The 14,857-nt window shown below is 41.7% G+C and overlaps 1 protein-coding gene across 6 annotated transcripts in view; it reads right to left on the bottom strand.

The window, feature by feature from the left end:
• Positions 1–14,857, bottom strand: part of TAPT1 (transmembrane anterior posterior transformation 1) — an 88,996-nt gene that overhangs the window by 13,785 nt on the left and 60,354 nt on the right. For all 6 annotated transcript variants that reach the window (XM_075930687.1, XM_006136982.4, XM_075930686.1 and 3 more), the window contains 3 exons: positions 6,567–6,647; positions 4,667–4,776; positions 1,078–1,137 (listed from right to left, as the gene is read on the bottom strand). In XM_075930687.1, coding sequence (XP_075786802.1) covers positions 1,078–1,137; positions 4,667–4,776; positions 6,567–6,647 — 251 coding nt within the window. The remainder of the gene's footprint in view (positions 1–1,077; positions 1,138–4,666; positions 4,777–6,566; positions 6,648–14,857) is intronic.

The following is a 14,857-nucleotide window of genomic DNA, read 5'->3' as shown; positions in this document are numbered from 1 at the left end:
ACTGCTAAAATTAGCCAGAGTTCTAAATCAAGAGCAATTAGGAAATTATACCTCAAACTATGCCAAAGCATTTCAAAAGTGCACTACTGCCACTTCACTTAGATATTTTTGTTATCAATTTGGTTTTGATCTCTAAATATAACATGCAAAAATCCACACTGCAAAAGAAGAAGTGATTATCCAAAGCGGCAATTTAAATAGTTATTCCAAATTCTTCTGTAATTAGGCTCAAGAAAACACCTCCCTCTACTTCTTTTTAAGCAAAACAACTAAAAGCTCTGTTCTTATTGGCACTATAAAAGTAGTCTACTTTGCCTGAGAATTCTCATGTGGTGCTGAAAATTCTCTGATACTGAACAGTTATATCATATCATACTCATTTTCCTCAAACCACCAAATAATATGAAAATTCCATTATTATTCCAGGGACAAGAAGGGCTAATTTACATGACAAGGTTTGAAAGATCTTTGATTATGCTTATTCATTCATAAGCTTGATAAAGGAAGATTTGCTTCTCACTAATTGTAGTTCTCTGAATGTATTGCTTCTGCAGATCGATGTTGAAAGGAGTAACAAGCTTGGCACATGGGATTTGCAAATGCAATTCATATTGTGGTAGAAAAATTACCAATGAATGTTGTACAGATAACGTACTTTGGTGACCTACCATATTTGAAATTAAATGGGAAGGAAAAAGTAGATCTATTTTATGAAAGGCTGCAAGGAGTTCAAAATTAGCTCAGGAAAACACTTCAGTTGGTTTAGCCAGTTTACTTACAACATACCACATACTTACAGTGGCAATTAGTATAAATATAATAAGGTTTTTGTTATGACTATCAAAGAACTTGCACTAGCATAGTTTGCTTTTAAAAATCCAAGACAATTTACTGAAAGAAACAAACTGAACAGAAGTTCTGTGACTAAATAATGGTGCAATACTCATTTCGTATGTACACAATAGCAGATTATAATTTCAGTGGTATGGGAGAAAGTCTTCTAAATATGTTAGGATTGTCATTTGCTGTATTGAAAACAATGACAACAGTTAATAAAACAGTTATTTTCACTCTTACATTTTTCTGTCGACTGCTAACAAGGTCAAATGCCAGGCTGGCTCTGTACTCACTGTAGACCTGGGAAAAAAAATCCAGTACATTGGATATGCAATTAATTTACATGAAATCATAATTTACAGCAGAAACTGGATTTCACTGGAAAATATTTTCATCAGTAAAAAGGTTTTATAAGGCTTGTGGAAGAACTCATACACTCAATCTTACCCTTTTGTGGAAATATATTACTGTACAGTTAAGGACAACTATTGTATACACCTGAGCAAAAAGAAGCCAATTTTCTAAAATACACAACAGTGCATGATACAATTAGATTACTAAATTAAAATGCACACTTACAGTATATCATTAACTTTTGGATTTTAGATTAATATGCTATTTTCTGTGTTATGCCAATAGTCTACTTATATTTTGCGAAAATGATTAACACAGCTATTAAAACCTATGTGGGATAACTGCAAGAGGTTTTAGGAATGAATGTTCTGGCCAAATTCCATATATTGGCTTGGATGCAAAAAAGTAGTTAGCTTCAGCAGGATAGATGTTTGTTTCATTCTGGATAACTAATTATTTTCTCTTTTCACGCACATGAGAAAGAGAGAAGCAGCATGAAAAGGACTCTATAGGTTAGTAGTTAGAAAACTCATCCAGGATGTGGAAGACAACTCATCCAGGTTGTGGAAGACAAAGAATCTAGTCCCCTGCACCAATGAATTTTATTTATTTATATATACACACACAATAGTGCAACAGCTTCAACAAGAGAGACTGATGGCACTTCACATCAGAATATGCTACAGTCCAATGGTTAGAGCACTCACCTAAGAGATGGCAGATCCATGTTCAAATCCCTTCTACCTCTCAGGTGGAAAGGGGGTATTAAGACAGGAGTCCCCACATCCCGGGTGACTGCCCCAACAACTGGGCCAAAAGTTCCCCTGTTCCCCATCCTGGTCTGTTTTATATACACTCACCTGAGGCACCAGTCCAGCAGGAGAGCTCAGAAGATGCCTATTAGACTGGGACCCACATATGACTTTGGTGGCCAACTGCCTATCTTCTCTTGAAAACTGCTCTGGGGCTTTGGTGAGAGAAAGATCTAGAGTGGGACTGCAGTGTGCACATTCAAGGGGAGAAACTTAAAATTTACAAAAAACTTTACAGCAAAAATATAGGTGCCAGATAAATTAAGGTACCTACAGGATTTAGTGGGAGCTTTGTGCATTGCAGAGGTCCTGAAACTGGAACTTAGATATCTAACCCCTTTTGTGCATCCAGCCATTCTGCCTACCCAAAACGTCTTCAAGAACGTCACTTTGATATAGTGCCCTTCATTTTCTTTTGTTATGTGTTGTGATGCATTTCTTCATCCTGCTAAATGATAGTGCCATGCACTTTTTGATGACCATACACACAGAGCGAAACACACACCCAGTTTTAGGGATATCTTTATAAAGACACTATGAAAATGTCAGATATTGGCTAAAATTATTGTAAATGAACAGCAGCACCATAACATAAGAATCTGTATGATATTAATACTAATTGCAGATCTTTTTGAGTCAAGATCAATAGCACAAAGTAAAAAGAATGTACTGTAGTTTGAAGGCACTATGATTTTTACAGTTCGTATTAGAATCTGCATGAAAGCATTAGACCCTAGTGAAACAAATAACTGAACTTGTAATCATATTCTGACCTAAATGATCCCATAAAAATAGTATATCGGGCAGCTGGGAAGGGAAACAGGAAGACTACTTCGACAATATTTTCGGATACTCAGGATAACTAAGTTATTTTAAGGATAAAGGAGCTGACTATCTGCTGCTCCAGAAAACTTCAATTAACACTGCAGATTTCTCAGCACCTCTGAAAATTATATCCAATGGCTATAAATCTTTAGAATCTATATGTAATATGGTAAAGAAGAGTGTTAAATAATAAACGTTGCAAGATGGTATAACTGATTCAAAACACTGAAATGTATTTCTGGCTATCATTTCATTATTCCTATTTTCTGTACTCTTTACATGAAAGTGGGACATGCATAAATGCCTCTGGCATAAGGGAGCTTATTAAGTGCATCTATTAAACGTATTTCTACACCATATATTGTAGTTATTTTAGGAAGATACTGAAAGTGATAGCACTTCCAAGTTTTGTCCTCGTTTCTTGAAAAGGGGATTAAGGTAGCATGAGAAGAAAATTCTGATACATCTCTCAAATTTACAAAGAGTGTGTGAATCCACCTATCAGTTTCTAATGGCTTGTCTGCACTTTAAGGCCATGTCTACACTAGGAAACTATTTAAAAATTACTAAATTCGACTTAAGAACTCTCAATTTAACTAATTCAAATTAGCGTGCCTCCACTATGGGGAAACATTTAAAACAGTCAGAGGCTGGCTCCATTAATGTGGCCATGCTACCTCAGACTCAGAGACCCAGGAAGCACTCTGGGGAGCTGGAAGAGGCCTCCCGGAGGCCAATAAATTCAATTTAGTGGCACTGGAGCATCCACACTATTGTTATTTCTAAATTACTATTTCAGAATTAGCGTTATGCCTCGTGAAAAGCAGAAGTATAGAGTCTGAATTCTGAAAATCGTTAGTTCGAAACAACAGGCTTGGTAATTTGGACGCACTGCTTATATATTCAACTCAGCGGGGTGGGGGTGTTATTTTGGAATAAGGTCTGAGTGTAGACCAGGGCTAAACATTGCTGCAGTAGTGCTTCGGTGCAGACACTACTGAAACTGATGGAAGGGGTTCTCATTCGAAAACGTAATCCACATATCCCAAAAAGACAATTGTTAGGTGGACAGAATTGCCTTGTCAAACTAGCACAGCCTACACTATGGAGAATGGCTTAAATACACCACTCAGAAGTGTGAGCTCTTCACACTGCTGAGTGATACTTATTTTCTAGTGTAGAGCAGCCCAAAAACAAATGTAGCATGTCTAGGGTCTATATGTCATGTTAACATAACAAATTTCATCTACTATATTAAAGAAGGCCATCATACTATATGTCCAAAAAAATTACAGGAATGGGAAACCAATACTAACCTACTTCACATTGAGCAGCAGTGATAGAATAAAAGACAAAACATTTCTGTTCTCAGATTCTATCTTTACAAATACACTGAAACAGAAATATTCAATACTCTCAGAGAAATAGATTTTTCTAAAACATGAATTGTATCTCACAATCCATTTTGTTTAGAAAAATGTACATACTCTGGGAGACTAATGTAAAATATAATCATCACCTTTATGTTTTCTTGAACTAGCAACTGCCTCAAAAATGATCTACAAATTATGTGAATTGTGGCTGTTATACAACAGTCTCAAGTTTAATTTATGGATCTGGAACTAAGAATTTAGAAGCAGATGTGTTTCAGGTTCATTAAATTCATCCTCAGAAATGCTTTGTTAACAAAATAATTACTGGAACTTTATAAAATGGCTTTTTTAACTAATAAAAATACACAATATTTTCTGCATTAGACTCAATCTTATTCTATAGTTATCTTTAAAACAGGATAAACCACAACTAGAACATGTTTAGAAATCCAATGGTATACCTACATCTGCTGTGATATCATTGAATTTTGTTATAAATGCATGTTTCACAATATCCACTGCAATTTCTGATGCAATGACCATGCAGACATCTGGAAACAACACCCAAAGGTGATCTGAAGGTTAGGAAAAAATTAGAAGTCAAGTAAAGAAAACTCACAATCATTACTTAGCACAGCAGTCAAACTTTCAAAGGTATGAAGTGGTATGTAGATACATATTTCTAGCTCAGAAATGAGTGTCCTGCAGAGATAAATTCCCATCACAGTATCTACTATGGAGAATTATTTGTATTAACTTAGCATCTAAAGGCCCCAGGAAGGGCCAGGCTCTGTTGTGTTAGACCCTGCACTTTAAGGTCTGATCTTCACTAGGACAAAGGTATGTTTTTAGCATGTGATAGCTATCGCGTTAAAAATAAAGTGTAAACAAAGCAATTGCAGTTAAACATGTTATCTAGTTAAGGTAAATCCACAGGCCAATGTGTTAAAAACACTTTTTATCTTAGGAAAAAAAAAGGCAAAAAAAAAAAATCAGGCCCCACATCACTAAATACATTTCCAATCTGCTACATTAGAACAATCATCAATGTTTAACTGAATTAAGTGTTTAAAAAAAAAGCTTCAGAGGGGTAGCCGAGTTGATCTGTAACTGGAAAAAATCTAAACAACGAATGATCTAGGCTGGCGCCCTATCCCCTAGGCCACGCGGGTACCCGCCCCTCTACCTTACCGCGGGTAGGCCCTTTATCCCACCTTGTTCAGTGGAAGTGGGTTGTACCCATGAAAGCTCATGATACCATCTACACGTTTTGTTAGTCTTTAAGGCACTGCTAGACCATTTGTTGTCTTTAAAGTTTAATATTAAAATCAGGATAGAAACTTTTCAGTTTTATAGTTGTTTCCTTTCTTGCCAGCATAAGAAAATAATTACACTTTTCTAGCAGAACTTCTTTAAACTAATAGATTCTGAAATTAAATAAAAAACATAACTTTTCAAAACACATCAATGTTTATTCACAGCGCAAAGGGACATGCTTCCATTGGAATCACCATTCACAGAAAATTGGAAATAATTTAAAGATAATTCAGGTCTTGTAACCTGAGATCACAGGACATGGATTGTAAGAGTATTGCTTGCTTTTTGACTTTCCGATTGCCATGTTGAGGAAAGTGGTATGTATGACTGCTATGTGTGCGGACTTGTAGTAGGAATGGAAGCGACTAGTTGACTATCGATAAGCATAAACTTATCGATAGTCAACTAGTGATGCAACTAGTTGCTCCCCCTCCCCCCACTTGCAATTAGAGAGAGGCAGCGCGGGGGGAGGGGGTGCGGAGCTGTTGCTGGGAGGAGCCGGCTTAAAAGCTGGTTTCCCCCAGCACTGTCTCCACCGGGGGCAAATGAAGTAGAGGCACAGTGGAAAACAGTGAGAGTGGAACTGAAGCAGTCTCCACTCATGCCACTCTTGCTGAAATTCTGCTTTTGAAATGTACAAGAGCTCCTGCCCAGCTCTTGTACATTTCAAAAGCTCAGGCACTGCAGGGAGTGTGGGGCCAGCAGAAGAGTTCCCTGCTGGTCCTGCGTTCCCTGCGGGGCTTCTTTTTGAAATGCAGAAGAGCTCCACTGGGGCTCTTATACATTTCAAAGGCTGAGGCACTGCAGGGAGCATGAGGCCAGTCCCCCACTGGCCCCAAGCTTCCTAACAGATTTCTGCTTTTGAACTGTAGCAAGAACCCTGCAAGGGTTCTTGCTACAGTTCAAAGGTGGAGGCACCCTTATAGATTAATCAAATAGTCTATGGAAATCCCTAAACTAAATTTAACACCCCTAACTTGTAGCATTGTAATTACATACTAACAAGTGTGTAATTTAAAAATCACATGTTTTTCAATACAGTCATTACCTGGATTCCATGAGAACTGTTCCATATTTCTTAGACATACTATCAACAGTAGCACATAGTTAGTGAATCTTTCCTTTATGTCTGGAAAAAAAAATCAATTGTTAACTCCAAATAAAAGTTATTTATATGTATTATAGTAGTGTTATTGTACTAGGCATTAGACACATAGTAAGAGGCAATATTTGCCAAAAATTTCTCAGATTCAGAAGGGAAAACATGGGAAAACATTACTTGTCACTTCAAGTAATTTTCAACTCAAATTCCTACTTCCTCTAATAGGCAGAGATCAGATATATCAATGAAGTAATATGTACTTGGTGCTCCAGTGAACTTGAACGGCCTTAAATTCATAGAATCATAGATGACCGGGTTTGGATGAGATCTCAGGATGTTATCAAGTTCAACTCCCTGCTAAAAGTTAACTGATCACACCATAATAATCTGTCCTGAACAGCATTAAAGCAACTTGGAGAAAGGTGTCAGTTGTGCTCTTGTTAAGGTAAAAAATGGTTCCACAAAGGCAGTCAAGCTTGATACAGAATAATTTGCAATGCCAGATCAGAACACGTCCTCCACTTTGATATCCTGCATATGACAACAGCTAATAGTCAATATACTATGTGCAACATTTATAAACACAGTATGATAGACCAAGTTTAAGAGGTCTTCTGCTCATCTAGCTATCACCATGGTTCCCAACTGCTGGTCCATGAACTCTTCCTTGCTGGGCTGTGACAGACTGCCAGGCCACTTCCTTTCCTGCTAATGAGTCCCACCCGCTGAGGTTCCCCATGCAGCAGCAGGTGAATGGCGCAGCAGGCAGCCGCGCGTGCTGCAGCTGGAGCCAGGGCCGCGGTAAGGCCGTCCCAACTGGGCCCGACTAACCATAGTCCCAGTTCCAGCTTTGGCGGCTGCTATGCTCCCTTTCCAGCTCTCTTTCCTTGCCCCAGAGGGTCACCACCAGGCACTGGTTGATCTGGGCTGCAACCTGTTTTCCCCAAAGTGTTCCTGGTTGGTTGGAAAGTGCTGCAGCGACTATCTGCCCAAGAGACAGATCAGCCAAATCCCCCTGCCTAGATCTCTGCCTCCCCCTGGGCTGGACTGACTGTGGGCTGCGCTTGCCCGCTAGCGACTTTTGTCTTGTACACTAGCAAAAGTTATGAAGCCTTGTGGGAGGCGTCTTCATCAGCAGCCAGTCCAGCCGTCCATACTCCGGCATGGGGACTTTGGGCAAAGTAAGAGCCTTGGGCTGGTTGGTATTGGCAATACATGGTCCCATTTCCCATGGGATTATTCTGGGAAGGTCTACAAACTCCCAGCTGGGAGTGGGTCAGGGTACTGAAAAGGATTCCTGGGTTTCAATGGAGAATCACCACTGTATGTGCTACCCTTCATGGGGTTTGCTGCTGATGCAGCTCTAAATTGGTTGCAACTCTTCTCTATTCACTTGTTCAGAGGCCATCTGGGTCCAACAGCCAGGCAGGATTCCTGTGGTCTCAATTCTTCCTCCCATACATTTCAAGGCAGAAAGAAATATTTTTTTATTTTAAAGTTAATAAATCACCTTACAGCTCTGACTGTAGCCAGCTATTTGTATTAACTACTGTCCTACATTCCTTCAACTGCTCTGGCCCAAGGAACAGCTGGATAGAGGCAAGAAATCTGAAATTTGTGTGTGTGACAGGTGGTTTATGGCAGGGGTTTGAGTGCGCAGAAACTTTGAGTGTCCCAAAAAGCAGTGGGTAGAAGCTCCCAGACTCTGGCTCAGGGCCAGGAATGTGCATTTTGGCATTAGTAAATGTGAGTCTGGTAAGCCAGAAAACAAACGCTGGTATTACAGAAAATGATTATTTTTAAAAAACCTTTTAGAAGCTGTCTTAATGAGACGTTAGTCACATTTTAATAGTTTTGTTAGTGCTGCCACTTAGAATTTCTTCTGTTTTTATTGCCTGGTTTTTCCTCAGAGAAAAAAATTTGTTTTCTATTCATGCTTCTCATGCATAGGAAGCAAGAGAAATCATGGTTCAAGGAATCCAAAAAGCACGTCACTTCCTTGATTTTGTCATGCTCTATACATTATTTTTATTATCCCCAACCTCTGCATTCTGTATATTTGAAGAGCACTTTATTATATTGGCATTACAGTGCAAGAATTCACCATCTTTATACCTCTGATAAAGTCCATATGACCACCCTAGCCACATCAGCCCAGAATCCACAAAAGCCACTCATTTATGCATGCACACTGCAGTTTCATTTTTTCCCCTGGCTGGATGTTGCTGACATGAGGGTTAAGATCCCCCTGCCCCCTCCTGTGCCATCATTAATGTTTTTTTGACAAGAAAGCACTATGCATATTTTTTGGCTATGAGTACGCACAGGAGTAATGTAAAATAACATGAAACCGCTTAAAATTCATTACCATAATGAATATGTAAATGCTTCAGTGCCGATCCACTAGGGATGTTAAATTTAGATGAATTAACTAATTGAATAGTTGATGGGATTTCCATCGACTATCTGATTAGTCAATAAGGGTGCCTCAGCGGAACCAGCTCGAGCAGAGACAGCTTCAGTCCCTGCTAGCGCCATTTCCCATTGTGCCAATTGTCTTCTCCCCAGCACCAGCTCTTCCTTCCCCCCTCCCCTTGTTGCTGCTTCTCTCTGATAGAGGCAGCAAGTGGGGGAAACAACTAGTTACATCACTAGTTGAGTATCTGATAAGCTTATGCATATTGGATAGTCAACTAGTCGCTTATATTCCTACAAACCACCAAAAGTTTTTGAATGAGTTTGCTGGTCCGCACTATAAAAAAGGTTGGGAATAATTGTGCTAGCACATCTGTGTGGACGTTACACAATAACTCTGGAACAGTACCTTTAATCAACTCCAAACTTCAGTAATTTTTCTAAGCATCAGTGGGCAGGTAAGTTTTCAACAATTACATGGTTACCCTAATACACGATTTTTAAAATCCCTACTTTGAAACTTCATATGAAGAACGGAATTGCAGTCACGGAGGGTTTTGCGCTCTCCCCAGGAAAATACATTCAAGATCTGTGAATATTACCTATCTATATCTCACTCCACCTTCGCTATTCCTCCCAGTATATGAAATACATGAAAAAAACGACTTTTTGAGAGAGGAAGGATGATCCACTATTTGGAGTGCCCAAGTTCAATTCCCTGCTCCACCACACACATTCCATGTGACCTTAGGCAAATCATTTACCCCTCTAAATCTCAGTCCTCCATCTGGAGAATGAGGATAACAGTATTTTCCCTACTTCATAGTGTCGTTGTGAGAATATATTAAAACTATAAGCTTCTCAGCTACTACAGTGATGGAGACCCATATGCATACCAGGGAGAAACAATGAGACAACAAAAGTCTTAAGACAATAATTTCTAGCTTTTCTAGACCAACAATTTTGAGAGAGATTGCTTGCCCACTCTCACCTTATGCCACATTCTAACAAGCTTTATCCTCGGTAATTTTTTTCTTCATTAGGTTTCTTGAGCATTTATAATTTAATTTCCTGAAATCTCAGACCCTTGTTTGATTAAGTCATTCCTTACTATACAGAGTACCAACAGCAGCAAACTTTCCTATTATCATCTCAAACCAATTATTCCCAATTTGTAAGTATAGTTAAGATGGCTTCACTTTTGGTTGGATTCTCTCATATCTGGATCATGAAGTTTTGCTTCACATAATTTAGCATTTAATTGATTTTTAAGCTCCCTCATGAATATAGTATCTTAGTTTTATCTTGCCCTCCAGAAGATTCTGTAGCAGATGACCATTATAGATTCAGATTTTTTACTTCCTATATCTTTAGCCAAAAAAATTAAATTATAACTCATAATTAGGGATGCAAAAATGTGTGTAATTAAGTAACTGTGTAACCACTAAAAATTTCAGTGGTTACACTTGGGGCACCAGGCGACTCCCTGGAACCTGGTACAATTGGGGGGGCTGGCTTTGAAGTGGGGTCCCCTTACATACCAACTCCTGCCTGCCCTCTTTTCCTGCACTGCTGCCTCTGTATCATAGACAGCAGAATGGCGAGGGGTGTGTGTGTCTGGTGGCTTCCCAGGAGCCAGTGCACAGAGGAAGTATACTTTTAAGTTGGCTCCCCATGCGAACCAGGTGCCTACGTGTACCTGTGAATGTTAACTGATGAGCCAAGGCTCATCGGTTAACCATGTATATGGTTACACTTTCACATCCGTACTCAAAATTACATGATATTTTACTAGTTTTATAAATACTTTTGACATAATATGTTAGGAATCCATTCTGAAGCACTTGGAACAGAGGAAAGTGATCAGGAATAGTCAACATGGATTCTCCAAGGCCAAGTCATGCCTGACCAATCTGATTAGCTTCTATGATGAAGTAACTGGGTCTGTGGACATGGGGAAGTCGGTACATGTGATATACTTTGGCAAAGCTTTTGATACGGTCTCCCGCAATATTCTTGCCAGCAAGTTAAGGAAGTATGGATTGGATAAATGGAATGTAAGATGGCTAGACTGTCAGGCCCAACTGGTAGTGATTAAAGGCTTGATGTCAGGTTGAAGGTTGGTTTCTAGTGGAGTGCCCCAAGGACTGGTTCTAGGGCCGGTTTTGCTCAACATCTTTATTAATGACCTGGATGAGGGGAGGGATTGCCCCCTCAGCAAGTTGGCAGATGACACTAACCTAGGGGGACAGGTGGATACGTTGGAGGGCATGGATAGGGTACAGAGTGACCTAGACAGATTAGAAGACTGGGCCAACAGAAATCTGATGAGGTTCAACAAGGACAAGTGTAGATTCCTGCACTTGGGATGAAAGAATCCCAGCATTGTTACAGGACGGGGACCGAATGGCTAAGTAGCAGTTTGGCAGAAAAGGACCTAGGACCTCATCCAATACAGTGGATGAGAAGTTGGATATGAGTCAAGAGTGTGCCCTTGTAGCCAAGAAGGTGAATGGCATATTAGGTTGCATTAGGAGAAGCATTACCAGCAGATTTATGGAAGTGATAATTCTCCTTTATTTAGCTCTGGTGAGGCCACATCTGGAGTATTGAGTCCAGCAGAGGGCAACCAAAATGATTAGGGGGCTGGAGCACATGACCTATGAGGAGAGGCTGAAGGGATTTGGAGGCACAGTTGGACTCTGTCCTTGAAAAACACTGTTATAAGGCAGTTCTAATATAAAGAGCCTTGATTTCAGAGACCTTGCTAAATTAGGTGATCTTCACCAAGAAGGTAATATTCTAAGAAAAAAGAAGAGTGGACATGATACGATAGTGGCAGTTTGAAAGGGGGCCACTCAGTCTCAACACAATCAGGTTTAAGTCCCCTGGGAGGGATCAGCTTACAGACCCAAGGATACAGCCTCTATAGCCCCATGAGAAACTGACATCTCATGGGAGAACACGGTCTTGCTGTTCTCTAGCAGGTAGAAAGCGGAGATGGCTGCTAAATACACCTTGATATATGCATGGGCCAGTGGTCACTACCTTAAGTGGAGCAAGTAGTCCAAGATAGACTGAAGGGAAGGACTTGGATGGAGAAAGAACTCACTGATATGCCCATGTTGAGAAATGCTTCCATTTGGCCACATAGGTAGTCCTGATGGATGGCTACCTACTACTGAGCATGACCTACTGGATGAGTTCTGAGCAAGCTTGTTCTTCTGGGTTCAGTCAAGCAGTATCCGGGCAGTTAAAGGCAAGGAGGCTAGGTGATATGCAAGTAAATTCCAGGCTCTTGGGACATGTGGCTACTTGAGATAAATGGAGTGCTTTATGCAAAATTCCCATAGATGGATAACCCGCCCACACCCCGTCCAGAGAAAGAGCCGAAGATCAGATCCCCTCCCTGCTCATTTTTATAGAACATGGCCGTGGTACTGTCTGTCAGGAATCTAACCACATGACCTGAGATCTGGAGAAGAAACACTTAGTAAGCTAAGTATACTGGCCTAAGCTCTCTAATATTTATGTTCAGGGAAAGGTCTTGGAACTAGATGACCTGAGCACTGAAGCTGTTGCTCCCCACCAATATTTCCTCTCGTTTTTTCCCATTAATGTGTGGAAAAAAATTTATTATGTACACTATGGCATGTGCAGATGCCCACCACCACTACAAACATGCTGTGGGCAAAACAAAAAACAGGACCGTGTAGCACTTTAAAGACTAACAAGATGGTTTAATAGGTGATGAGCTTTCGTGGGCCAGACCCACTTCCTCAGATCAAATAGTGGAAGAAAATTGTCACAACCATATATACCAAAGGATACAATTAAAAAAAAAAAGAACACATATGAAAAGAACAAATCAAATTTCAGAACAGAAGGGGGATGGAAGAGGGGAAATGGGAGGGAGGTAAATGTCTGTGAGCCAATGATATAGAGGTGATAATTGGGGAACTATCTTTATAATGGGTAAGATAATTAGCACCTTTATTCAAATTTGGGTGTAAAGTGTCGAATTTAAACATGAATGACAGTTCAGAGGATTCTCTTTGAAGTGAAGTCTTAAAAGGCCTTTGAAGCAGGATGCAGGTAATCAAGTCATTGAGACAATGTCCTTTTTGGTTGAAATGGCAAGAAACTGGTTTTGCTTTGTGATCCTGTCTGATATCTGTTTTGTGGGCACTGTGCTAATCAGCTGGGCATTTGATTCTCTCCTGGGTGATTGCCAAAGCACTCAGCTTACAGGAAACACTGCTCCCCACCATAGATCAGATGTGTTCAAGACAGATAAGGGGTAACAAAGGGCACTCCTACCTCCAGGGAGGCGAAGACTCAGAGAGAAACATTGTGCACAGAGTCCCAGTGGTGTCTTCTCAGGGAATATAGTGATGCTAACCACTTCTGGAGGGGCATAAAGCACAGTCTTGCACATTGAACCATGTAGGGATGTAATAGTGTAGTCCCGTGGTCCCCAACACAGTGCCCGCGGGGGCATTTCAATGCGCCCGCCAGGTGCTCGGGGCTGGCTTGGCCCCGGGCACATGGCGCACGGGCACTTGCGGGGGGAGCGTGCTTGGCGGGGGGAGCGCCGGGCGCGCAGCACTCGGCGGACAGGGGTAGGGGGGAGCGCCGGGCACGCAGCACTCGGCGGGGGGGGGGAGCGCTGGCCCCGGGCGCGCGGTGCTCGGCGGGGGGGGCGCCGGCCCCGGGGCGCTCGGCGGGGGGGCGGGGAGCGCCGGCCCCGGGCGCGCGGCTGGGGGGGGGCTCCCGCCCCCGGGCACGCAAGTGTCCCCGTCCCCTGGCGCCTGGCTTGCCAACGGCCACGCCCCCTGGTGCCCGACAACCTCAAAAGGTTGGGGACCACTGGTGTAGTCGATTAACCAATAAGCAAAAGGTTATAGGCAAATGTTACAGAATGCACACACTTCTCACCACCCCCAGTAAATTTTTTAGCAGGCTGGCCAGCAGCCCGGCTCAGTCCCAGTATGTGCTGGATCCAGAACCTACCCCTTCTGCAGCTCTGCATTTAAAGTGTATTAGGAGACAGGCGGGCATGCAGCCTGGCTCAGTTCCGGCTTGTCCCTGGACAGAAGCTGCTGCGAGCCTGCGCTGCTGCCTCTGTTTCAGAGGCAGCAGTGCCAGACAACAAGCAACCAGTCCACAAAGGGAACTGATATTTAAACTTGCTCCCCTCGTAGACCAGTTCGCACCGGGCACCAGCACTCCTGCCTCTGATACAGAGGTAGCAGTACGGAATGGCAGGGGGCTCCTTGGGAGTGGGGCCAGAGTGCACTGGCTGCCGGCCCCATCCTTGGGAACTACAGAATAGTTGACTAACTGATAAGAACTCATGAGCTTAATCAACTATTCAATTAACCAATATTTAACATCCCCAGTAAGCACATGCTGCCATGTACCCCAGTAGCTTGAGGCAAACCATAGCTGTAATAATTGTGTGGACATGACATTGGCTATCAGGTCCATATATGGCCCAGAATTGGGCCTCTGGCAGGAAATTGGGCCTCTGGTTTGGGTTAAGTCAAGCACCACTGCAATAAATTCTATTTTCTGAGCCAGAGTAAGAGTTAATCTTTGTACATTTATCAGTAGGTCCAGAACTCAGAAACTTACTTGGACTATGCTGAGGCTGTTCTGAAATTGAGCTGATAGCGGACTTTTTTGATCAACATATTACTGCAGTACAGGTAGACGTGGATGCCTCACTATCTGTGGAAGGTTGCTATACTGCCATATTTTGTGAAAACCCAGGGAGGCCTGATAAACTGAAGGCAAGAGTGGTGAATCTATAGTGGTGC

This window comes from Pelodiscus sinensis, chromosome 5 (assembly GCF_049634645.1).
Source record: "Pelodiscus sinensis isolate JC-2024 chromosome 5, ASM4963464v1, whole genome shotgun sequence".
Taxonomy (NCBI): domain Eukaryota; kingdom Metazoa; phylum Chordata; order Testudines; family Trionychidae; genus Pelodiscus; species Pelodiscus sinensis.
The sequence above is the reverse complement of the archived record's forward strand: the minus strand, read 5'-3'. Positions and strand labels throughout refer to the sequence as shown.